Here is a 26,768-nt window from a genome sequence, read left to right as displayed (position 1 = left end):
AGACACCCTAGTAACTATTTTTGAAAGGAACATTAAAAGTTGTAATATTGTAAATGTAGCTTTAGACTACTCTCTATTTGGTACGATGGACTCATCTCCTCAGCAACCCAATGTAAGATCAACGTTAACTTAGTATTATATATAAATATTTATCCTTCTGACCACAAAAAAATAATACCAAAATATCAAAAAATTCGATTTCACTATGCTAACTCTATATTTACCAAATTATGCACCGCTCTATTTCACACAATATTCAAAAACTCTCTTTCCCTAAGGTCTCATTTGTTTGTACTTAATGGATGTCTGAATTTTAATCATTCAGATCGCAAACGTTAAGTGCATTTATTTTTAAAGTCTGAAGCTTAATTATTCAGATCTTAATCATTAAGTGTGTTTGTTTTTTCTACTTCACAACCACTTAATGGGTCTGAATAGGTCAGTATGATTAAGATCTATAACAGAGACTTGATTTCATTAAGATGTTATCATCCATATTCATTATTAATTACCGCAATGCCTACCGTTATCAACTACCACCATGCCGCCATTACCACCACCACACCACCATCATCATCAATCATACCCACCACCATTATCGACTATCACCACCCACCATCTCCACCACTGCCGCCACCATCATTCTCAACCACAATTAACACTCATTAACCTCAACTACCACAACTAACTACCCCATCACCATCAACAACCACAGTCGGGCACTGCCCATCATTATAACATATTACCACCCACCACCACCTTCCTCAATCACAACTACCACCATCACCCGCCATTATTAACTATCACCACCTACCACCATCATCCTCAATCATAATCGCCACCATTACCAATCACCACTAGCCGGTGGCGAAGCTAGGAATTTCTCCAAGGGTGTTCAAATTTTAAAAAGGGGGAAAAATTTACGACAAAGAGTGTTCAATATGTGTTATATACCTCTAAAACGTAATATTTTACCTATGTACACAGTGCAATTTTTCGACAAAGGATGATCACTTATAACCATGTGGCTTCGCCACTACCACTAGCTACTACCCTGAACCACCACCAACCACCGCCTCTAGTCGGCATTCACCCGTTAGCAATCACCACCAATAACTATCATATTTTTAAAAACTATATATTTTATTGATAGAATACAACCGCAACATCACTTAGTAAAAAAAGACTATTTTACGACCAGCCGCCTACTTAATTATACATATTAGATTAATTAGTATTTTATTTAAATTTTATATTTATTAATTTTCAAATAAAGATAAATCTTATACGTTCATATGTTAAAAATCAAACAGTTTTAATTATTTATTATTTAGATCTTAATACACATCTTAATATTCAATTGTGTATTGAGATTGATATGTCTTAAATATTCATATGTATTCAGATTGAGAGTTTAATCTTTAAAAAAAAATGAGGCCTAAGACCTCTACCTCTTGCCTTTAAAGGGTTCCACATTTTCTGCGCGGTTTTGTGTAATTGTGTCGTCGTACTCTCAACATGTCTTTGGAAGAAGAAGAAAATGCAGCCGAACTCAAAATTGGCGACGGTAATTTTTATTGAATTTCCTTTTCTGTTCAGCCGTTTGACTTTCTTTACTTTTTCCCAAACCCTCGAATTTTATTTGTTACTTTGTAATCCTTGGGCCAGTAGATTCCTAAATAACTGAATTTGATGAGAAAATTAGACTGATTTTATCTTTAAATTGTTTAATCTTAGTGCAAGGAAGTGGAAAAAAATGTTATGCTTTTGCTATCAATGGATTTTGATGGAGTTTGCAGAAGTATTGATTTGGAGAAGCGACATGAAGATAGTTGCCAATCCATGGAACTATTTTGTTAATGCAATCCAAATTTTAGGAAAATAAAAAGAATTCCCCTCTCCCTTTTAGGTTTTACTTGGTCGCAAACAGGGGCGGAGCTAGAGTATCTGCTACAGGTCCGAACGAACCTGGTAACTTTTGTGTAGACCCTGTATTCGTATGAGGAAGTCCATAAATATGGGTAAATATTTAATTGCGAACTCGGTAACTAAGACGAGCTATGGGTTCAGTCGCAAGTTCAGAACTCGTAAATTTCAACCCTTGGCTCCGCCTCTAGTCGCAAAAGGGTATGTGTGTGTGTGCGCACAAACTCCGAGTGTACGCGCGCGCACACACACAAACTGTTCAAAATATATAGATACACACATATTTTTTGTGTGTATGTAGTACTTATATGTGTGTTGTGTGTGTGTGCCGTGTGTGTGGTCTTGTTCACTGCAAAAGTTGAAGGGAAGTAAATGATTTATGGGTATTCTTTATTTTGCAAAACTAAAATTGAAAATTACTAGTCACTCCCCAATTGGTTGTCTCTGGTATTTGGATTAGTTGGTGTCTCTTTGAAGTGATAGGTTCTTTCCTTCTTGTCCTGTTGATGCTTACATGCTATAAGTAGGTGGAGCTTAATGTTTTATGTTACTTTGGTTTCAGAGTTTTTGAAGGCCAAGTGTCTAATGAACTCTGAAGTTTCTTTGATTCTTGAACACAAGTATGAGCAGATTCAGCAGATATCTGATGATCCGAGCAATCAAGTTTCCCAGTAAGAATATGAACTCAAACATTTCATTTCCCTTTTCTCGTGGATCTTTGAGCTGCCCACTGAATCATACTTTGTTTTTGGATCCTTTGCTCTATTCTGTAAGTTACATCTTTTTAGTTTTGATTATCTTTTTTAGAATTTGCAGCGGTTAAAGAACTTATGAATGGTAAAACATTGTTGAATTGACGTTTTTCTTATGTCCATATAATTAATAGAGTTGTTCGTTTAATCCAGGCTGGCTGTCCTAATAATCTAAATTTTAGGAAATGGTGGAATAAGTTGGGAACTATGGAGAATAGGTGGCCAACCGAAAAAGGGAGGATCTACTGGCGTTTGTTTTTCTCACTTCTTTTGTTTCAAGAGGTCCCTCTTTGACAGCTTTCTGAAGTTTTTTTTATGTAAATATATACATTTGAGGATAAATACATGTAACAAGACAGATATACAAAAAAGGAAGTACCTTTTCTCCTACTTTAGAAAATCTATTTCATGATGTGGTGTGCTATGTTCAGTTTTCTTCTCTTTGAAAATCAACTATATCATGTTTTTGACCGTTAAATATTTTGTTTGAGCATGTAGTGGGTGCTTGGTTTTGAAGTGTACTCACTAAAATTATTTGTCTTTCAGAGTGTTTGAGAAGTCACTGCAGTATGTGAAGCGTTTCAGCCGGTACAAGAATCCTGATGCTGTTAGACAAGTTCGAGAGTATCCTCCAAATCTGGTGCATACAAAGAAATTATCTGCATTCCTTTTTGCATATGCTGCAGACACTACATGTATATAGCACACTTTATGGTCTCAAGTGATATGAGTGTTTTAGTATATGAAAAGTTTGGGAAAATAATTAGTGACTAAGAAGTATATGCATCATAGTCTCTCTCTAATTATACCTGGAGATGTAGATTAACATATTTACAGTGGGTGCATATGATATATAATGAAAAGTGACGTTCTTGAATTTATCAAAAGTGAGAGAGAGTAAAGAAAGAATTAAGGCAAGGAAGCACATAGAGCTGCATATTGTGGTATAACCTCTTTTAGTAAGTATACTTGGACTGGTCAAGCCAAGGAGACCATTTCTATAGATCCTCAACCCTAAGAAATAAGATGTTTCTATCAAATCCTATCATGCAGAGCTTTTTATGGTTTGACATTTTGAAATGCCAGGGTATCATTCCTTGGAATATCATTGGGATTTTCAAATACTACCACTGTTATTAAAGCGATGTGAAGCAAGGGGTTATCGCTTCACAGGTGACAAAAAATGGCCGGTTCTTTAGATCTCAACTTTGAGGAGTTGGATTCATAGTGTCATTCTTGTTTATTGAATGCTGAGATTAATCATTTTCATTACAGTTTGATTATTATAGTACAAAATTAATATATTTTTGGTATTTTAAAATTTTGTGCTTCACTTCTCGCTTTTCATTTCCAGTTCCATGGACCGTCACTTTTTTGTGCCTTTCGTTTTGAAAAACAATTGACACAACTTTCTTATAAAATGTGGATCTTAACTTGCTTTTAGAATCCTTAGCAGATATCAACTTGCTGAATTCGAGGTTAGCATTTGTCTAAATCTTATTTATACATCTATCTTTTTTTTATTATTTATACCTTTATGGGAAGCTGCAATTATTAAATGTTGTACATTGGCAGCTCTGCGTCCTGGGGAATCTTTGTCCAGAAACTGTTGAGGAAGCTATTGCCATGGTCCCATCTATAAAGGTACCTGATTTCCCTTGGTAATCATGGTCAATTGAAGAAAGAAGACACATAGATTTCCTACAGTCAACTGCTTATTCTTGCTGGTCTTGTGTCCCTAAATTGTTGTACATGTTAAACCCTATGTTTTCTTATCTTTGTGCTTTACATTTGATCCATTTACAAGGAGAGTATTGCGTATAAAATTTACTCAAGTTTCTAACACTGAGTCCCTTAAGAAATGTTTTGAAGTTTAGTCAAGTTGTCAGAGTACAATTTTATAAATTGACTGTGATTTTTTTTTTTTTTTTTTGAGTATTTCTTTTGAGTGTTAAGCTTGACTCTATTTCAAGTTTCAATTCTTATTACATGGTAGTGAAGGGACCTCGCAAAGTTTTAAGTGTGCAACTTAAAAAACGGGACAAGCTCAGGGAGAAATTATTATCCATGAATCTTCATAAAATCCCACTCCACCCCCACCCCCCAAAAAAGAAAACATTATCCACCATGGGTCTGGTGGAAGTGAATTGTGCCATAGTGCTGGCTTGGGTCAGATGCATTACCGGAGATCATATCATTACATTATTGGTCTCTTTTAAAATATCTTAGAATCTGCAGTACCTACCATGACAAGAGTGGGTTGCTCTAGTGGTGAGCACCCTCCACTTCCAACCAAGAGGTTGTGAGTTCGAGTCACCCCAAGAGCAAGGTGAGGAGTTCTTGGAGGGAGGGAGCCGAGGGTCTATCGGAAACAGCATCTCTGCCCTAGGTAGGGTAGGGGTAAGATCTGCGTACAAACTACCCTCCCCAGACCCTACTAGTGGGATTATACTGGTTGTTGCTGCTGCAGTACCTACCATGCAGCTCTAGTTTGACAGTTCTTATGTAACTTCCTGGCATTCTGTTCAGTACAGTTCTTTTTCTTGGCTTGTGTGTTTATAGGCTGGTATCATTTGCTCAATACTTGTATTATCTCAGTAGACTTGGGCTGATGAACTTCCTTCATTGGTTGCAGAATAGAGGCCGCACGCTTGATGAGGCAATCGAGAAAATGCTGAATGATCTTTCCCTGATAAAGAAGTTTGAGTAGTGTCATTTAGATTTATATCTGCATTTGATGTCTGTAAATATTTCCGCGACTTACCAAGTTTCCAGGACAAATATAACTACTGAAGATGAGGAGTATGTGGGCCTTGCTTCTTTTTCAACCAAATTTCTACATTGGTAAAACAAATTGAGTATATCTTGCGATAGATTTGTTAATTCTATATTTTCGTCTGCTTGTTTGAAGTTCAACCGAAGAAAGAACGAACATTTACTAAAGTAAATAAATTTCCACCAATTATATGTATTCTTGCACAAATGTCAGCTACATGGATAACCATATTGCCTACCCAGTTTCAATGTTATCAGATGACCAACACTCATTTGAGGAATTATGCTAAACATGTCAATTGACCAACCAGTGAAAATAAGAGGAATGGCCCATATGCCATCAGTAACAAAACGAACAAACATGAATTGAACTCACAAAAGCATGACCAAAAAGAAAAAAAATACGAACTCGCCAACAACTGAAAAGCATCTAAAATGTAATCAAGTAAGCACGAAGATGATGCTAAACGGCAACTCTCATGCAGTATGAATGTGCAAAAGCTACTCGATATTAAAATAGACTCAACAAAATGTCTAACTGATTCTGCCATCAGAAAAATGTTACATAGTAGCTAAACCTAACATGAAAGAGAGAAGACATTTGTAAAAAAAATTCAAATTTAGACCAATTTACATATACATATAATCATATACACTAGTCTGATCCAAATAAAGATGTCCATCCCTCTTATTCTTTTGCAGCAAACTACAGTTTCTGATGATCTTTTCCATAGAGGCAATGTGATGCAAAACTATCACAGCAGTGCTGATTTTGACAAGGGTTATCCATCTGCAAGGACAAAATCTTTAGTAACATCAAACTGATATACAGGTTAACAAACAAACAATTGCTCAATGAATTTCTTATTATAATTAAGAATGACATGGACAGATAAAAGATACTTATTTAGGAGCTCTGGCAACACTTGCCAACTGATATATGGGAATTCTGGTGTATTTCTTTGGAGGATGTCTATAACAAGCCAAGGCCCAAAAGCTTCATGTTTATACCTTCTAGACCTTACGAACTAGATTTTTCGGCATAAGTACCAAATATCCTAAGGTGGAAGAGTGCTGCTGTTCTCAATGACTATTAGTTTATGGCAGCATATGCTTTCATGAGAAGCTTTGTAGAGATTCTACGTAATCATCTTACCTAAAATCATTGTTTTCGCCTTTCTATCAACTTATGATAGAACTAGCTGCCCGTCAAAAGCAAGCTAAAACCACTAGTTAATCCTGACAAGGTGCCAACAAACAGCCATCTGCTCTGTATTACTGTAGTACAATTTATTCCGACTTTAAAAGCAGCCTATTTTACCAAACACATCTTTCAAAAGCTAAATTCAGATAGGAGTTGGGGTAGTTAAAGGTACCGTACGAGCGTTACGGTAATAAAAGGGAGTGCCACTAGGAAGACAGTTAAGATTGTAGTTCAGAAGCAACACTACGAGCACAAGGGTGTGAAGATAGGTAACTACGGATAATTATAGGGAAGAAGAACATCAAAATTCCGACGAGTATACGATGTAATAAGCCCACAGCTTTACAAGAGTCAGAAGGTCCTCCCTAAATTCTACAATGAAAGATTAGCTGAGGAAATAAGGAAAAAGGCTTCAACCTAAACATGGTAACTCGAAGGAGAAATGGTCATGTAAAAACAGTCTCACTACAACATTGTATGCACTCCACAAGAAAGTGGCACCTACCGTGGCTAATGAATGGGAAGTAAAATCAAAAGTCATATTATAACTTGTTAAATGTATAAAAAACATATTATCAAGATTGTATCAGTGGACAATTAGCAAAGCATAACACAAAATGAAAACAGACAGAGTTATATCAGAGTTCTAACATATCATTCGTGCACAATCTAAAGTCTAATCACTACAAATGGAGTCTCTCACTTTCTCCTTTCTGCATATTGTTATGTCACAACAAAAACAGAAACCTAATTTTTCCCCCTGATAAATAACAACAACAAACACCCCATGCAACTAGCATTGTGCTGCCAGATCTTTGAAAAAGGTTTGACATTTATAACTGATCACTAAACTCTAACATTCTTAACTAATTAAACCATTAAATGCTGTGTCCAAGGAGGAACAAATTATTGATATAGTTTAAGCTTATGAATGATAACAGACATGCAGCAGAAAATAGGACCTAAGTTTCTCTCATCAATTTTTATCTTGTTCTGGAATTTCTATGTTGTACGCAACTAGGATATATTAAGAATCTTTGACAACATAAATTGCAATGTATCCCGATTTAGTTGAGTCAAGGTGTTTAATACCTCTGCCGCTTATAACACATTTCAAAGACGATTTCTTCTGTGAAGCTATATAATCAATATGTAAATCATCTAGTGTTTACATAGAAATTAAAAAAACTGGTAGTGACAAATCGATATCCTCCACTAGAGACAACTTGCAGAGTTCAATGATTACCTAGAAACAACGGATCTATAATATACATAAAGCATACAAAATATCTTCTTTTTTTAATAAGTAAATAATACAAATATCTTTTAAAAAAAGAAAAGAAATTGGAGTAGGAAATAACTTCAACTATGAGAGATTAATAAATACAAGGACACAAAAAGTATGGAGAACAATTGCCTTTAATCCATGCCCCTTATGCGTAGAAGGCTCAATCTGCAATTTGTATTAGTTTTTATAGCAAGTACTTAACGGGAAACATAGAAACAGTAGAAGTTCAATAATCCATCTAGAGCCATTATAATCTCAATGTGGCACAACTTTAGAAATGTTAAAGACTGTAAGCAATGAAGCATTGTATCTTTAGCCCCGAATCAGTCGCTCTAGCTCTCCCTGATAGTATTAATGGAATGACTCCATCCCTATGAAACAATGTTGTCATATTACTTTTTGCAATAAGAATCTACTAAATATATCCATGACATTGAAGTAACATCACGTTCAGACTCCCAAGAGTAAATCATATATGTAAAAGCCTCGGAGCCACTCATCAGTCATCACCAATCATGGGGAGGACGGAAGTTTTCTTGGTTTTGGAGCACTACTAAACTACTTTATGCCAGTTATTGTTGATCTTAAAAGGCCAAATACATCGTCAGCCCCTTAAAATTGTCCACACTTTTCACTTAGACAATTCATTTTAAGTCCGTTTCAATTGAATACTCCAATCGCATCCCAAATGTGTCATTTAGACACAATTTGATGATGTGACAGTGTGTATTACACCATTTTTCAGAGCGTTAGAATTCAATTTTACCTTTTATAATTTTTTCCTTTTTTCATTTTCCTCCTATTCTTTCACATGCCATTGTCCAGGTCACCACCTTCCTCTCTCCCTCTACTAGTCCACCACCATCACCTTACTATTCTAGTTTCCATTGCCAGAATAAATGGAAATCAACAGAAAAACCTCAAATATTTTGTTCTTCTTTGTTTCTTCTCCGCTAAAGACTCGAACCTCAACAATAGCTAATATGAATTTTTGATTATCGCGAACTAACTAATAGTTGATTTTGAGTTATAAGTTAATAACCCAGATGATTCTTTTCACAATAACCAAAGCTCCAAAAATTTTGGGATTCAAACTTCAACATTCATATGCTCAGAGTCAGATCCGAAAGTTTTCAAACCAAATAATGAGATTCAAGCAGATCTCTAAACCCAACAAAATTGTCCGAAATTTTCAATCCAAACACCATATATGAATAGCTAACAAACTATAAATAACCAACACCAATAGAGTTTTAAGTATCTCATATTCACAGGAATTCAAAATTTCAGAAACGATCTCTAGCGAATCATTCTTGGTCAAAGATTTCAAACAACTACTAAAAGGAGCTTTCAACACAGAAAAAAATAAGAAAAGTTTTGACAGAAATTGCTCCATGACAGAATATTTGGTGTATTTGGTGTGTATTGTTCGATTCCAGAAGATCTCGATAGCTTGTTGTGGTGGGTGTAATTTCTGACAATCTGGGATTAATCCTCCGTGACAGAAATTATTAGTTAATTTCTATGTCTTATGTATGTTCTTAATATTGTAGAGGGTTGGAGGTGGAGATTAGGAGGAAAAAGAGTGGTGGCAGGGGAGTGAGTTTGTACCTCTGTTCTTTCTTTTGGAAGAAGAAGACGGAAGGAGGGAAGGGGAGTCGTTGGGGTCTTGGGGAAGATGACAAAGGGGTGGGATGGGTTCTTGTTTCTCGTTAATTTTTTTTTTAATTTGTTCAAGTTATATCCACTTGTCCCCGTCTTATTCGTCATTTCGGCGTGTGAAATACACGCTTTTTTGTATTTGGCTGCCTATCAATTTTGTGTCTAAATGACACATTCGGGATGTGGTTGGAGTGTTCAATTGAAACGGACTTAAGATGGAGTGTCTAAGTGAAAAGTATGGACAACTTTAAGGGGCTGGCGATGTATTTGGCAATCTTAAAAGGTAGATAAAATCTCACATGCACATTATACACATAGTTCTCCCCCCCCCCCCCCAAACGCTCACAGTCATATATTAGCATGTAGAGCAACAGAGAAGGTCAAAGACAAGTTCAGACTTCAGAACCAATGTTTTTGGAAAATTTCTACACAGAAATATGGGATAGCTAAGACATAAGGAACTAAGACAAAACTTACCTTTACCATGGCTTGTTAAGAATGCTTCATCCAAACTTAGTTTGAACCAGAACTAGCAGCACATATGGATTGCCCATTACCCTCGGTCAAAGAACAATCACGACCCATCTCTGATATCTGCTGGTCAGCATGCCGAGCTGGTAAACTGCCTTCAGATCTGTTTGACTCGGTAGAACTATTTCTGCTACCCTCAGTAGTTTCCGAATGTTCCACCACATGTGGTATGACAGCAGTCCCAGTACTAACCTCATGCCGAGCTTCAGCACCGTGGTCTGATGTTGAACTGTTGCGGGAGAAAAATCTCTCCTTCCAACCTCTTGTGCTCTTAGTAATAGACTCTTTATACCTTAATTGCAAAGGAAACAATCAAACAAACAAGACCGGGGTCCACATTGGTAAATGAGATATCAAAAGATTCATACAGAACTATATATAATGTATCTTACTACCTCAACGACATTGCAGAAAATCGAGATTTAATTGATTCTGAAAGAGACAGAAGATCCGACGGTCCAGCTCTCTCTTGATTATCAGGAGAAGACTGTGAAGGAGACCTTCTACAAGACGAGCCATTCAGAATAGGCAAAAAAACACAACTCATTGAATACAAATAATTTACTTAGCTGGGAGCCATAAATTAAAATAAAATAAAAATGCAGTTGTAAAGCCAAACTTGAGAATGATAATCACCTATTGTTTGAAGAAGTTCCAAGATGATTAATAACAGCACTTGATCCTGATCCAGATGCAGAAACCTGATCGGCTTGAACAGGAGGCGTAGTAAATAGCTGTGTAGAACCTTCTCCAACTGAAACAATTGGAGAACTCGAAGCAGAAACCGATGCGGGAGAAGCGGATTCACCACCAGTCATCAGAGCTGGAGAGGAAGCGGGGCCAGCAGGCGTTGAATTTGGGTGAGTGGAGAATACCAGAAACTGTGGACGACCTTGAGCTGAAGACCTCCCCCTCTGACCGTCCCTCCTGGCAAGGTGGCGGGCCCTTCCCATAGCAGCAGCGGCAGCTAGGTGCTGAATAATACGTTCTTCTAGTTCTGAATCAGTTGCACTCACTGGTAACTGTAAAAATTAAAAATATGAATTATAATAAAAAGGAATAAGAAGAAAAGAAATGATATCTTCTGTCTCCAACTGATGGTAAACACCACCAAGAAGTTGAAGTCATGGACAGTGGAGAATGCTAACATGCTGTAATTCAAAATCTCCCAAAGTTGGATGGTGAAAGATAGTGGTATTTCGAGGAGGATTCATCCTGATATTTCTCTCGTGCTCAACTGCATCCAGCAATTCTTGGCTGCAAATACAAGAACAATGGTCACTTCTTTGGAAACAAGACTATACAAGATATAAATGAGCGAGAGATGTAACATATAAGGAAGCAACCTGTTGGGATCTTTTAAGGAGAGGGCCTGCCAACACATGGGGCATTGAGAACTTCTCTGACACCTGCGAAACATAAAGCGTCATGCACAATGTTATTGACACCAGCTAAAGTTATATCCATGCTTCTGGGTCTCACTAGTAGGAAACCAAAATATAATCAGGTGGAACACACCGACAACTAATATTTTATGAAATAATGAACTGTTAAAAAGCCTTCTTCCACATCTCAAAATTAATAGTTCTCTTACCTGCTAACTAATTTTTTGATAGATTAAGATTCCTAATACCTGCTTCTAAATAAACCTTAAATGTCAATTTAAATGCATTAGATCTCTACATGCTTTCAACTTTCTACTTATAGTATAGTCTATAATTTCAATTGTTTGATAGAAACAGATGTATATTCGTGACTGCCATTGAAAATGTACTCTAGGAACACATTAATAGGAGCATATGCATATGAATACATAAAGAAAGCTGGTAGGCAAATTAAACAAGATCTGCACGTACTATACCCATCAAACATACTCCTGTAGCAAAAGCACTACCTTAAAGTTGCATGAATATAGAGAAGGACACTGTCATCATTATCGTTGACATTCGGTACACTTCTTTCCGCCGTTTTTTGACAGGTTTTAGCGGACACACTTCTCTATAGGGTAGAAGGTTTATTTTCTGGAGTAGCTTTAACCGACTTATGAAGCGATAAGCTCTTCCTATTTAGAGGTTTCCTATCTTTCATATCTTCCATTTTAGCAATTCAAGACCTGCTTTCCTCCTCCTTTGTACTCTTGATCAATATTAAGAAACTCTTTTCCTCATTACAAGAAAAACCTCTGTTGGAGATTATCATAGATATGATTAGGTGATTTAACAGATTTGGAAATAACTAGGGTTGATTTGAGAGCTAAAACTTCAAATCTACTCCGTTCATAGATATTATTGACAAGGTGTGATATTACTTTCTTTGTTTGCCTGCAAACTAGTTTATAATAAGGAGTAAAGGCCTTTGTACCCATATAAGAGCCCATGCATCTATACTAGTGTCTTACCCCAAAAGTCAGCACATACCAGCAACAATACAACTTTCATCCACATCCAAACACTCTAATGTACCTACATTCACTCACCTTGAAATCACCTCATTGTTTAGGACTGAAACGGAGAGGAAATAGCATGGTTGAAAAACTGCCTCGCCTTCTTTCTAGGTCTCCTTTTCTAAAGCAAATGTTATGAAGCTGAGGGGGGGTGAAATCATGATAAACCATGGAAGGAAGACACTGGTATCATATATCCTCTATAAAAATGTCATTATGCAGCACGTCAACAAAAGCATGTTAAATGTCATTATGCAGCACGTCAACAAAAGCATGTTGTAGTTTTAACTAAAAAATACCGGCGCGATATATGAAACAGAACATTCCACCAAATTATCCCTGTGTCGATGAGATGTTTGCAGTAGCTGCAAACTCAACAAAAACTTATGCAATTGGAGTTAACAGAGATAAATTGGGTGGGTATATATAGAGGGGGATGGGGGTAGTGTGCTTGCAGAAACAAATAATTTTCTGGAAATCATGGAGAAAGAAGTAGTTTATATGGTGTGGGAGATATACACCTAAGGGGGTGATGTTCCCGGGGGAATTTACAGTTGCTCTCAGTAGGGGGAGGGGTTGAAATGGAGAAGGGGAATAGTCGATGATCTGAAAGGGTGAGAAAACAGCAGATATAGATGAGAATGCCCGACCATTGCCATCTTTGAAGGCAGGAGGAAATTGTCCAATTGGGTGGGGGAGTTGTTAGGTATTTTCTTCTGAGGGAAAGAGGCCAAGGTAATTGAATTGTTGATTGAAATTGAACAAGAGGCAAAGGGGCTAAGATGGGTTAACAGAAAGATGGAGAGGGATAGAAGGGTGGTTACAAAAGGACAGGGGGGTAATAGCGTTGTATGAGATGAGATTTGGAGGTAAGGGGAGGGTGGGATGGAGGAGGAAGATAGAGTGTCATCATCTAGGCCCAACTGCCAAGATATTGTCCACTTTGACTCGACCCCTCTAGGCAACTGGAAGGCTTTTAGGCCTCACGGTTTGTCCCCTTTAGAAAACAACCCAAAAGGCGCCCCAATGGTTGAATCCTGAACTCGCCCTTATCAGTGTTTAGAAAAGCGATCGCTTCGTCGCTTTAAGCGCGAAGCGACGCGACGCGACTCAGTGTCGCTTCTAGCTGCCTGAGGCGACTCGACCGAGGGAAGCGCACGCTTCAACGGAGGAAGCGACGAAGCGACGAAGCGAGCAAAGCGACGAAGCGATCGCTTCTGTTAAAAAAGCGACACTGAGTCTGTTTTTTTAAAAAGATGGCCCTTTTTTAAAAAGAGGGCCCTTTTTTAAAAAGAGGGCCCTTTTTTAAAAGAAAAAAACTTTGGGTCTGTTTTTTTAATACAAAACAGACCCTAAATTGAAAAATTGGTCATTTCTTCTTCTCTCTTCTACGATCAAGGTCGACCAAAGCCTAGGGTTCTTCATCAACATTTCTGACCAGTCCAGGTAATTTTCTTCTTCTCCTTTCTTCTTCTCTTTTTTTTCTTTCTTCTTTCTTTCTTCTTCTTGGTCCCGTCAGAATCTGTTTTTTTTCTTTCTTTTTCCTTCTTTCTTCCTTCTTCTTTTTCGTTTATCTCTGAGACTCTGACAGTCCAGTAGTCCAGTTTGCACTGTTCAGACTTCAGCGACTTCTTCTTCCCTTTATCTCTAACCCATTTTGTTTTTTCCCCCTTTTATTCTTCTTATTTATTACTTTTAATATGTATTTTAGTATATGTTATATTTTTCAGTTTATTTGATTTTTTTAATGTATATTTCAGCATATAAAATTAATTATTATTTATATATGTTATATTTTTCAGTTTATTTGATTAATTTTATATGTATTTCATTTTAGAAAATTAATTATTATATATATGTTATATTTTAGTTTATTTGATTTTTTAATGTATATTTCAGTATATAAAGTTAATTATTATTTATATATGTTATATTTTTCAGTTTATTTGATTAATTTTATATGTATTTCACTTTAGAAAATAAATTATTATATATATATATGTTATATTTTAGTTTATTTGATTTTTTTAATGTATATTTCAGTATATAAAATTAATTATTATTTATATATGTTATATTTTTCAGTTTATTTGATTTTCTTAATGTATTTTTCAGTATATAAAATTAATTATTATATATATGTTATGTTTTCAGTTTATTTGATTAATTTTATATGTATTTCATTTTAGAAAATTATGTATGTTATATTTTAGTTTATTTGATTTTTTTAATGTGTATTTCGGTTTATAAAATTAATTATTATATATATTATACGTATTTTCAGTTTATTTGATTATGTATTTTCTTATATCTTAATAGGGATTTCAAAATGTCTCAAAGATCGAAAGATAAAGACCCGGCTTGGCGATATGGCGATAGAGTTAATGAGAAGAATACAAATATTGTATGCAAGTTTTGTAACAAGATTACAACGGGTGGAATTTATCGCTTTAAATTCCATCTTATTGGTGGCGATAGAAACGTCACAAGTTGTCCGAAATGTCCACCGGAGGTGAGGGATGAAATAAAGAATTTTGTTGAGAAGAAGAAGGAGCAAAAAAATCAAATGAGTCATCAACCATTGGTGACCAATCTTGATGATGATGGTGATGGTGATGATGATATTGAAGAATTGTCACTTCCAACAAAACGGGGAAGAGATGCAATCTCTTCAAGCCATGGATCGACGGGTACGAGTAGGACTAAAGGTCCTATAGATTGCTATTTCCCAAAGAAGCCGGAAGGAAAGAGCGGTGGAAAAGATGTACAAAAAATTGCTAAGGACATTTTGAGGGATCGTGCAGTTAGAGCTTTTGCACGATGGGTCTATGATGCTGGGCTCCCCTTCAATTGTGTCAACTATACTGACACTTTTGGAGACTTTATTGAGGCCGTTGGTCAATACGGACCTGGAATGAAGCCTCCCACTTATCATGAAATCAGAGGTCCTTATCTAAATAAGGAAGTGGAGGAGACTAATAAAATTGTGGAGGAACATAAAGTTGCGTGGAACAAGTATGGCTGCTCCATTATGATGGATAAGTGGACGGCAAGAACTGGGAAAATGATTATTAACGTGTTGGTGAATTCTCCCAAGGGAAGTTTGTTTCTTGAGTCCATTGATGCTAGCGACTCATCCACTGACCACATCAAAATGTTCACCTTGTTTCAGAACACCATTGAAAAGATTGGCCCAAGCAAAGTTGTTCAAGTGGTCACTGATAATGCGAGTGAAAATGTGAAAGCGGGTGGCATGGTGGAAGGAGCGTACAAGAATGTCTATTGGACTCCATGTGCGGCTCATTGTATCAACTTAATCTTCGGGGACATTTTCAAGGAAAAACCCTTCTCTACAGTTTTTGGCCAGGGCGTTAGGGTACATTCTTATATTTCTCAGCGGCCCTTGTTATTGAATATGATGAGAAGATTCACCGGACAAAAAAATTTGGTGAAACCGGGCAAGACAAGGTTCGCCACTGCTTTCTTGACTTTACATAGTATCCACTTGCAAAAATCCAATTTGAGAAAGTTGTTCACTTCAGAGGAATGGAGCAAGAGTAAATTTGCAAAGGAAAGTGCAGGGAAAGATGTTGCACGCATTATTCTTTCTTATTCTTTTTGGAATAATGTCCTTCATGCTCTTAAAATTGGTGGCCCTTTGGTTAAAGTACTCCGTTTGGTGGATGGGGAGCAAAAACCACCAATGGGCTACCTCTATGAAGCTATGGATAGGGCCAAGGAGGCTATTCAAGCATCATTCACTGATGAGCAGAAATATGCAAAGGTCTTTCAGATCATTGATGCAAGATGGAGTGAGCAACTTCATAGACCTTTGCATGCAGCTGGACTTATTCTGAACCCGTCACTCTTTTATGATCAGCATGAGAATAATTCATTGGCTAGAGAAGTGTGGACAGGATTCCATGAGGTTGTTATCAAGTTGACCCCAGATGAAGACATGCAAGAAAAGATAGTAGATCAGCTTGCTATTTACAAGGCAGCTGAGGGACTTTTTAAGCTCCGACTTGCTATTAAACAAAGAAAGACGAAATCGCCAGGTGACCAAGTGCTTCTATATTTTATAGCTCTAACTTTAATGTATTTTTTATACTTATTAACTCTTGAATTTTATTTTTTCACTTCTATAGTTGAGTGGTGGGACCAATATGGTGTAGAGACTCCGAATTTACAGACTTTCGCCATCAGAGTTCTAAGTTTAACTTGTAGCTCATCCGGATGTGAAAGGAACTGGAGCGTTTTTGAACACGTGAGAAATAAAAAGAATTATTTCGTGTTTTGAGATAAAGTAAATTATATCTCAATTGTCCCAACTCCTACTAATTAGTTGACACATCTTGTTTGCAGATTCATACAAAGAAGAGGAATCGACTAACCTTGAAGCGCCTCCATAATCTAGTGTTCATAAAATACAATAGAGCATTGAGGCGTCGCTACAACCACCGCAATCTAATTGATCCAATTCTTTTGGACAATATTGATGAGGCTAATGAGTGGCTAACCGGAGTCCCCGAAAATTGTGAAGATGAAGAAGTATTTGAAGGCGATTCTAATTTCACTTGGGGTGATGTTGCGGTTGCTAGTGGAGTTGGGGAGAATCCTTATGGTTTAAGGGGGAATACTTCAAGTTCAAGCTCGATTAGGAAGGGAAAAAGTGTGGCTACCACAAGTCGATCCCTATCCCTAATTGATGAAGATGAAAGTGATCATGAAGAGGAAGAGGAGGGGGAGGAGGAAGATGACGAGCAATATGAAGATAATAGAGGAATTCAAGATTTTGACAATCTTGAAGAAGAACAAGAAGAGTAGAAGAATAAGAGGTTGATTCTAGTAATTTAGTAGCTTTGATTTTGACAATTTGAACTTTTTGATTATTTATAATTTTATATTGTGTCTTTGCAAGGTTTACATTATGTTTTTAAGAATTGCGCTTCACTTTAATAAAGCGTGCGCTTCGCTTTGCGCTTCGCTTTTGAAGCGAGGCGAGCCCTTGTCGCTTTTTTGCGCTTCTCGCTCTTAAAAACACTGGCCCTTATATGACCCCTAACTTTCCCCTCCCATTCTAATGTGAATATTGCTTAAGGCAAGCTTCACAACGAACCTGCTTTGAAGTTCAACAGCCGGTCCGTGAGCTATAACACTCCATTAAGGGATTCAACGTCCTAGTTGCGGTTTGCTCCACCCCCGTACTAGGGAGGTACTGACTCGGATACCACCTATCAAAGTCTCAGGCGCAACTACCAAGGTATTGTTTGCTTTGGCATAAAACCTCAGTGCCACCTCAAGGCTTTTGGGCCTCATGATTTGCCTCCCTTGTGCTTTAACCCAAACGACGCCTCACCGGTTGAATCCTAACTTGTCCTCATATGGCCCTTAACTTTCCCATCTCGTTCAGAAGTGAGATTCGCCTAAGACAAGCTTCACAACGAACTCCATTTCAAGTTCAATCGCCAGCGGTGAGTGGAGTGTTACATAGAGGTAAAGAAAAATATCGATCCATGGATGTTAAGATCATATCTCGGAGATGAATAATTCAAACAAAAGGGTCAATCATTAAGGTGGGAGTATGAGAACGAAGGCAAACTTATTGTGCTTTCGGAGACGAAGTGTAGTTGTGGCGAACACATTGGCAGAAAGTGCGTGGGATGGAAGGTGGGTTAAGCATGACACTGCCCGGCTAATGAGAGTGCGGGAGGCATAATACTCTTATTGAATGTGGAGAAGTTAGAGGTGGTGGAAGTAAGCAAAGAAGAGCTTATACTAGTTGCCATACATCCGGGAGTAGGCTAGAGTGGAATTTTGGGAGAGTTTGGGCCGGTAAGGGAGGGTTCTAAGGAGAGACTTTGAAATGAGTTATCGATCACTTTGGCAGGATGAGAGACACTCTAAGTGTTGGTGACAAGACTTTAATACTATTAGGTTTTCGAAGGAAACGATAGATTGCAGAACAATGTACGAACAATTAAAAGGTTCTCGGAATTCATCAATAACCACCATTTATTTGTCTTCATTTGACAGGGGCCAAGTTTACATGAATAAGATAAGAGGAGTCAGCATAAAAGTCAAGGTTTGACAAATTCTTGGTGTCGACCACATAAAAGAATGGCCGAATTTGTTGCAAGTTCCATTGCCTAAGTTGATCGTGGACCACTTATCCATCATGTTGGATGAAAGCGGAAGAAAAGACAAAAAAACCATTTCAGATTTGAGAAACGACTAAAAGTGGCAAACTTTGAAGATAGAGTAGCGGACTGGTCGAGCTATAGGACCTCATTCTCACTAGCAAAGAAGCTCAAATTGCTGAAAGGAAACATATGGTTGTCGAATATGGAGCTTTTTGGGAGGGTAGAAGTGAAGATAAAGAAATCATGAACGACATTTGGGTACACTGAGAGAGCGAAAGATTTGGAGGGGCTAGAGGGACGAGGAAAAAAAAGGAGAAGAAAAGGAAATCAAGGAGGAGGAAAGGAAATGTCCAATAAGAGCACATTATTCAGTATGCCCACATACTATATGCCAATAATCCAAGCACCGACTAATGATTCTGGAAAACTTGAGACTCTAGAGGAATTTTCTATAGAATGCAGTAGTTAGGACTAAGAGGCACCATCTAGTCAACCAGGAGATCGTTACTTCCCGAAAAAGTAAGGAGGACTTGGGGTAAGGGGATCTTAGAGTGTTCTGATAAGGGGGGTCTCAGAGTCTTCAACAAGACTTGTTGGAAAAATGATTGTGAAGATTTGAAACTGAGGAGAACACCTAATTGAGGGAGGTGATAGCTTGAAGTATGGAATTGTAGACAGGGGTGGAGGACTAGAAATATCACTTTTGTCATTTGAATGTAGCTTATGGAGGAGCATCATGAAGGAGCGGGAGGATTTCAGCTGCAATATTGCATCAGGGTAATAAAAGAATTAGTTAATTGGTGATTCGGAGATAATGCCTTAAGATTCACCTTCCCTAAGATTATAGATTATCAATCCAGAGAGAATACATTACAACAATTTCAGGGAACATAAGAAGGGGAAGTTTTCTATATCTTGAAATTAGGAGGAATTTGCAAGATTAGAAGATGACAAAATACCAAAGCCTATTAGAGATTCTTTACAAAAGAGTTTATCTAAAATAGTTAGGACTCCTGGATGGAATGAGGAGAGGCGGGGAAGAAGAGATGACTCTTCTTGGTTAAGTCTTATTATCATATGCTTCTCACAAGGGAAGAATTGGTCTTTCCACAATGGTTGGATATCTAGTGCACCAAGAAATGGTATTTCTTTGCTTGGGTGACATGTTGGCAGCAAGGGAAGCAATTTGGCAGCCTAATGTGTATTTCTTTGCTTGCGTGGAAGCAAGGGAAGCAAATGTAACAGTCAAGACCATGAGAAAGAAGAGGTTTACTTATATTAGCTGGTGTACAACAACAACATACCCATTGTAATCCCAAAGGGAAGTTTGGGGAAGGTAGTGTGTACGCAGACCTTACCCCTACCTCGTGTGAGGTAGAGAGATGGTTTCCGATAGACCCTCGGCTGAAAGGAAAAAAACAAAGCAAGTTTGAAAAAATTGAAAATACTGCAGTTATATTAGCTGGTATTTCATGTGCAATTGCTCACGTGAAGCTGTTAACCACCTACTGTTACATTACAAGGTGGCCACGCGATTGTGATGGGTAGTGTTGAATTGGTTTAGAACACAATGGATGATACCTGGCATGGAGTACCACGAACGCGAACGATACCGAACAAAGTGAAAAAGCCTATACAACTAAACTTTTGAGGTTTGGAAAAGGAAGAGAAGATGCAAGGTATGTGCTCTTATACTAGCTCTAATATGGGTCCTATAGTAGGACATGAAGAGAACTTTCACAGTTTATATACAGATTTTTTACGTATGAACAATAGCTTATGGTTTCTAGTTTTTTTTTAATGTACGTTCGTGAAGTCTTAATTTGTATTGGAGATTGGGTGTCCTGTGTGGAAAGTCATATTTTATTATAGGTTCTCTACTTTTGGTATACTAGCATGGGGAAATTCCCCCATTAATAAATTTACTTACTTTATCAAAAAAGAACCTCACAATCCGAATTTGATTAACTAATGAACCTTTTGTCTGGACTTTAAGCTCAAACTAACCAAGGCATAGTTGACAGACTTATTCATTGGTGGTTGTATAAGATGTTAGGCTCACTAATTGCGGGTGCGGGGTTCATTCGTCCTCTCTAATCTTGGCTAAATTGGGCATGCCTCAACTCATCATGAGTTGCGATAAAGCAACATCATCTCTAAGGGGTGGCCTAGTATTAAACTAAGTTGCTTGGACACGGATGCGGGTGGCTGACACGGGTGCGGATCTAGAGGTCGGATCCTTCGAATTGTAAATTCTAAGATTCGGGGATACGGGTCCTAGTATGGATATGGGTACGGGGATCCGGCTAAAAATAATTCAAAACAATATATAAAAATATCTCTAAATTTTGTGAAATACTTACGTATAGCTAGTAAAGTGTGAATTTCTTTTTTATTCTCAAGTTGTAAATAAGTAAAGGATTGATTTCTTAGATAAGGTATGCTATTTTCTTCAAATTTACCTTAGTTTTGGTTCTAATTTCCGAAATCAAATTGTATTTTCTCGAATTTTTCCTTCCGCCGTGGTCAAAATACCCAGAATTATTTGACCAAATTCAGTACAGATCCCACCCACATCTATACGAGTGTCATGTCGACACAGGTGCAGCACCTAAACTGCCAGGTCAGAGCAACTTAGGTATTAAGATATGAGAGTAACAACCTGGAGATTCCATATTCAAATCCCAACTACAACACTAGGGACCCGTTTGGCGATAGATTTTGCCAAATATTTGCCAAATTTTTTTTGGCAAATACATGTTTGTTCATAAATTTTGTGCATATTTTGGCAAATTCCCAAATCCCAAAACCAGCTCATTACTATTACATTTTTTTAAAAATTGCCCCAAACTTTTGTATTTTATAAAAGAGCCACTATTTATTATTTTGTAACAATGTTGCTTCGCCTTCTCAGTCATCTGATAGTATATTATGTAGATCATTATAAAAATAATAATTTTGTACCAAATTTATTTATGTTCAGGACTATGGTTTGTGATAGAGATAATGAATGTTATTGATGAATGTATTGTTGGGTATTTGTAATAGTTTTTAGAACTTGTGGGTATAAGTGATGTTTCATGTTTGTTTTTTTTAAAGTGAAATATGTTTTGAAAACTGATGTCCAAACACATTTTCATTTTCAAACCAAACTTCACCCAAATCAAATTTTTCAAAATAAATTTGGGAATCTATGGCCAAACGCTAGCTAGATATGAGTTCATTTGCTCTATGCTTAGTGAGAAGGATTACCTTGACAACATGTGCTCGTGTGCTATACAGGTTGCTTGGTGGATTAGTCGAGGTGCGAGCAAGCCGACATCAAAAAAATTAAATAGAAATAAAAATTAAAGAATGCAGCACATTGAAAGCTTTATAACATTTTCACTTGCACCTAAAATACTTTACATCCTCTTTCTCATAAATAACTTGAAGAATTTTATTTCATGCATAATATATTGAGACAATGTCAAATTTATAAAAAGTGGTGGTGTATACTGTATAGCCACTAGCCAGCCTAGATTTTGCCTATTTATCTAAACAAATCCTCTCTTAATACCAACAATACAAGTAAATAGATAAAAGGGTCTTTTAATATGTCCTAAAAGTTCCACATGTTTTTGGTATAGTTCCTGATTATGGGACTTCAGCAACCTACTGATACGCTATCCTATTTTGTTCGATGTACATTCAAGTATCAACCAACTCTGAGGAGTGGGCCCTGTTACTTGCACACAAAAAAATTCAAACTCTACAGTTTCAGATTATTATATAGCTATTTTGAAAATATATTAATATGATACCTTTACCCGCTTTTCATTATCACCAAACTGTCATTAGTGCATCCGATATACTCAGACATGGCAACCCATTCAAACTTTGTTCTCTTCATCACTGCGCTATTTAACTGAATTAGGATGGAAAGAGAAACACGTTGCAGTAAAGTCCTAACAAAGAGCTGCAACGTCGGCTTTCCAGCAATTAGATTAGAAAAAAACAGACCCTAAGGCAGCTACTCATCTCCAGATCTGATTATCTTCTACAGAATGAGATACCGCATTCGACTAAAGACCAAGTAGTTCAAACATAAGTATTAATCAAATAGTACAAAATATATCATACCATTCAAGAATACATTGAAGATGAAACTCATGCTTGCAACCAGTCACCTACACATAAAAAGATTCGATTATTTGGAATGAAGTCCATCTCAGTGCATTCCACAGTGACAAGGGACAGTACGAAACAAAACGTACCGTTGAGGGATCACTTTCACAAAATTCTTCAAGGCATATGCTGCAAGTATCTTCACAAGCATCCTGAATACCGCCCTCCACAAATGCTGCCGCTGAAGTCAAATGATTCTCAGACATCTTGCCCTCCTCCATCTGCCAAAACATAAAACCTCACTGAAACTCCACTTCATCATTATACAAAGTAATAGAAAGTAAACAGTCACATGACCCCACCCCACCCCCCTCCCAAACCCCTTTTTTCGATAAATAGTAAAAGAACACTTCTAACCTCTAAATTCATATTCAAAGCTAAAAACACATAAAAAGTCCAAACAGCAGAGTATATCACATTATTTTGGCGTGGCAACTGGAAACCATTGTCGTTAGCATAGAAAGGGGGAAAACAATAGAAGAAAAAGCTCAAATATATGATGAATTCATTGTAAGTGAGATACAATTGAATTGATCAGTACACTTCCTACAGCAGCTCAGACAATAAGGGGATCCATACTTAAACGCCAATACTTATATTGAGATACACAAACTACAGCTAAACGCCAATATTTGTATTGAGATACACAAACTACAGCATAAAACGCCAATACTTCTATTGAGATACACAAACTACCGCATAAACATTCCAAACCCTCCACACTACACAACAATCCATATCAATATTAACAACATCTGAAAGAAACCAAATGTAAAAATCAAATCTTTTTCACAAAATGTTATCCATTTTACCAAAAACCAGTGTAGAAGTACACAAACTACAGCATAAGGATTCCAAACCCTCCATATTCCACAACAATCTAAATCAATGTCTACAAAATCTGAAAAATAAGAGATATAAAAATCAAATCTTTTTCACAAAAATCTTACCCATTTTATCAAGAACCAGTTTACACCTAAACAAGTACAACCCCACATCAGATATCAACACTATAACACTCATGAAGCTTAAAAATTAAAGAGAAGAAAGTCAAGAGAGCAAATACCCAGTTCCCCAAATAGCAATATAAGCTCAATTTCAAACACTCAATTTCCCAAACCAATCAAAGTCACATACTTTACCTCAAAACGTCAACTAATTGGGCAGATCAAAGCTGCAAAGAAGGAAGATTTGATTAGAACAACTTTGTGGGATTTGAGAGGTGATGAAAAAGAGTGAAATTTCGGTGAGAATACAATGAAAGGAGAGGATAGAAGTTTAAAGAGGGCAACGAAGAATTTGGACTTGCCTTTTGTTGGTTTCTTCTTTGTTTTTCTAAGTTTTTTTCTTTTTATTCTTTTACACCTTTTTGGCGGTGATGAGATGACTAAGCCCACATTAACACTAGCTCGGTCTTCCATGCCATTCACTTTCTACACGTGCCATAAATTTTGATTCTTTTCTCTTTTTAATCATTGGATAATTCTTTGAAGTGATTTTCGCAACAAAAAAAAACAATCACAACAATTTGTTCTAAAAGTAATTAAGCAGAAGATCTCAATTTTATTTTTTATTTTAAAAAGGCAAATTAGGCAAACAGTAATCTTTTTTTATTAATATAAATATGTTAAAATAATTGCTAGAATAATTAAAATAAGAAAAAGTAGCTTAATATGTAAACAACAAGAAAGATTAATATTACGAAACTAAATCTGGATGGAGTTCTTTGGAATTATCTTTAAATATTAAGATTAGGAAAAAATAAATCTTATTTTTATGGAGATTAATTTCATTGAGATGTGATTTTCTACCCGTCCGCAAATAAAGGAATTTCATAATCACTTTCTCACAACTTGTATATAAAAAAGAAAAAATTAATCAAAATAGTTGTCGCACAACCTGCTTAAATTAAAAATTATCGGCGGATGCATAATATATATATATATATATATATATATATATAATTCATGTATATGTTTGTGTATAATAATATATAATTCGTATATAATATGTATATACAGGCTAAAAATAAACAATAAATTCGACGGGTAAATTTCATCTATGTCCATTCAAATTAAATTTTTTTACCCAAAAGTTATTTTTCGTTTTTTGTAACATAGAAATGATCTTTCTAAAGATAATAGAAATGTAAAAGTGGCTGGAAGATGCTACTTTGAGCCTGAAAGCGACGTGACTATCTTAATTTGCTTAATAAAAAGGTTAATTTTATAAATCTTCCTCCATGTTTCGTCTCATAACGCTAACTTCCTTTGTAGTTAATGATATTACGCTTATCTCGGCTATTTAAATTTTTTGTAATATTTATCCTAACTTGTTAACAAAAATATAATTTAATTAGTTTACTCTTATTAATATACTCTTTTGTTAAATTGATTTGGACTTTTCTAAAGCATTTGATTTGGTGATAGCAAACTCGAGTTTCTCGAAGAAGAGGAAACACTTGGTCACCTTCCAGGGTTCGGTGGCCGAGACTCAGATTGATTATTTACTCTCCAGGAAGTCCGATAGAGGTCTTTGCACGGATTGCAAGGTCATATTGAGTGAGAACTTCTCGACCCTTCATAGGCTCATGGTCATGGACCTTGAGATCACAATGAAGAGGAGGAAGAGGGCGATGTATAACCAACATAGGATCAAGTGGGGAGCCTTGACGGAAGCTAAAGCGCAGGAGTTGGGGGTCAAGCTACTGACTATGGGGGCTTGGATGAGTAGTTGGGATGCAAGCTCTATGTGGACCACGGCTGCGCATGAGAGGTATTAGGGGTCTCAAAGTGTTACTCTGGTAGTCACAAGGGAGACTGTGGCGGAATGGAGAGGTGCAAAGAAAAGTGGAAATCAAGAAAGCGGCATATCTAAAGCTAGTGGGAAATGTAGACGAGGAGGAGAAGAGGGCGAATAGGGAGCAATATAAGTTGGCTAAGAAAGACGCAAAACTAGCAGTTACGGCGGCCGAGACTGCAGTTTTTAATCGTTTGTACGAGGAACTCGAGGGTCGAGGTGGGGATAAGAGGTTGTTCAGGTTAGCCAAGGTGCGAGAATGGAAGGCACGTGACTTGGACCAAGTGAAGTGCACCAAGGACGGAGAAGGTAGAGTTTTGTTGGATGAGGGGCTTATCCGTCGTATATGGCATACCTACTTTCATAGTCTCTTGAACGAGAAGGGGGACGTGAGCATTGTACTAGGTGATTTGGAACTCCCTGGGAGTTGTTCTGACTTTGGGTATTGTACCCGAATTAGAGTTGATGAAGTGGAGGGGGCTATGCATAAGATGAGCAGGGGTAAAGCGAACGGGCCGGATGAAATTCCGGTGGAGTTTTGGAAGAGTGCATGCAAGGCAGGCTTGGAGTGGCTCACTAGGTTATTTAATATCATTTTTAGAACGAAAAAGATGCTCGATGAATAGAGGTGGAGCATTGTGGTTCTTGTATACAAGAACAAGGGTGATATCCAAGATTGCAATAGTTATCGGGGTATCAAGCTGCTTAGCCATACTATGAAAGTCTGGGAGAGAGTGGTAGAGCTAAGGGTGAGGAGGAGTATGTCTATTTTTGAGAACCATTTAGGGTTCATGCCGGGGTGTTCGACTACAGAAACCATCCACCTTGTTAGGAGATTGATGGAGCAGTGTAGGGAAAGGAAGAAGGACTTGCATATGGTGTTCATCGACTTAGAAAAGGCGTACAATAAAGTTCCGAGAAAAGTTTTGTGGAGATGTTTGGAGGCTAGAGGTGTACTTGTTACCTACGTTAGAGTGATTAAGGACATGTATGATGGAGAAAAGTCCAGAGTGAGGACGGTAGGTGGGGACTCAGATCATTTTTCGGTTATGATGGGGTTGCATCAGGGGTCGACACT

The 26,768-nt window shown here is 37.1% G+C and overlaps 4 protein-coding genes across 6 annotated transcripts; 3 read left to right on the top strand and 1 right to left on the bottom strand.

Moving 5' to 3' along the window:
* The first annotated feature begins 236 nt into the window (after positions 1 to 236).
* LOC104092114 (DNA-directed RNA polymerase II subunit 4-like) lies at positions 237 to 5,532 on the top strand. Its single transcript, XM_009597626.4, has 7 exons — positions 237 to 278; positions 1,444 to 1,567; positions 2,489 to 2,597; positions 3,225 to 3,302; positions 4,123 to 4,156; positions 4,254 to 4,322; positions 5,314 to 5,532. Exons 2-7 carry the CDS (start codon positions 1,519 to 1,521, stop codon positions 5,386 to 5,388), a joined length of 414 nt encoding a protein of 137 aa, XP_009595921.1. The 5' UTR covers positions 237 to 278; positions 1,444 to 1,518; the 3' UTR covers positions 5,389 to 5,532.
* Positions 5,533 to 5,940: 408 nt separating this feature from the next.
* Positions 5,941 to 24,194, bottom strand: LOC104092113 (E3 ubiquitin-protein ligase RHF2A-like). Of its 3 annotated transcripts, none has more exons than XM_009597625.4 (9): positions 23,958 to 24,194; positions 22,981 to 23,112; positions 22,847 to 22,893; positions 11,485 to 11,547; positions 11,287 to 11,395; positions 10,775 to 11,160; positions 10,534 to 10,641; positions 10,085 to 10,430; positions 5,941 to 6,243 (listed from the first exon to the last, which is right to left on the bottom strand). In XM_009597625.4, exons 2-8 carry the CDS (start codon positions 23,110 to 23,112, stop codon positions 10,121 to 10,123), a joined length of 1,155 nt encoding a protein of 384 aa, XP_009595920.1. In that variant the 5' UTR covers positions 23,958 to 24,194; the 3' UTR covers positions 5,941 to 6,243; positions 10,085 to 10,120. The 3 variants fall into 3 exon arrangements, with proteins under 3 accessions (XP_009595920.1, XP_009595918.1, XP_018624962.1); XM_009597623.4 differs by having other exon boundaries at positions 24,034 to 24,194; XM_018769446.3 differs by having other exon boundaries at positions 10,534 to 10,638; positions 24,034 to 24,194.
* On the top strand, positions 14,723 to 17,507 carry LOC138900698 (uncharacterized). The gene is made up of 3 exons (XM_070188030.1): positions 14,723 to 16,639; positions 16,730 to 16,848; positions 16,947 to 17,507. The coding sequence occupies exons 1-3, from the start codon at positions 14,911 to 14,913 to the stop codon at positions 17,406 to 17,408; spliced, it is 2,310 nt and encodes a 769-aa protein (XP_070044131.1). The 5' UTR covers positions 14,723 to 14,910; the 3' UTR covers positions 17,409 to 17,507.
* Positions 24,195 to 25,487: 1,293 nt separating the features above from the next.
* On the top strand, positions 25,488 to 26,316 carry LOC138901895 (uncharacterized). Its single transcript, XM_070189693.1, has 2 exons — positions 25,488 to 25,589; positions 25,699 to 26,316. The coding sequence occupies exons 1-2, from the start codon at positions 25,488 to 25,490 to the stop codon at positions 26,314 to 26,316; spliced, it is 720 nt and encodes a 239-aa protein (XP_070045794.1).
* Positions 26,317 to 26,768: the final 452 nt, after the last annotated feature.

This window comes from Nicotiana tomentosiformis, chromosome 11, assembly GCF_000390325.3.
Source record: "Nicotiana tomentosiformis chromosome 11, ASM39032v3, whole genome shotgun sequence".
Taxonomy (NCBI): domain Eukaryota; kingdom Viridiplantae; phylum Streptophyta; class Magnoliopsida; order Solanales; family Solanaceae; genus Nicotiana; species Nicotiana tomentosiformis.
Note: the sequence above shows the minus strand (reverse complement) of the source record. Positions and strands in the feature narration are given on the sequence as shown.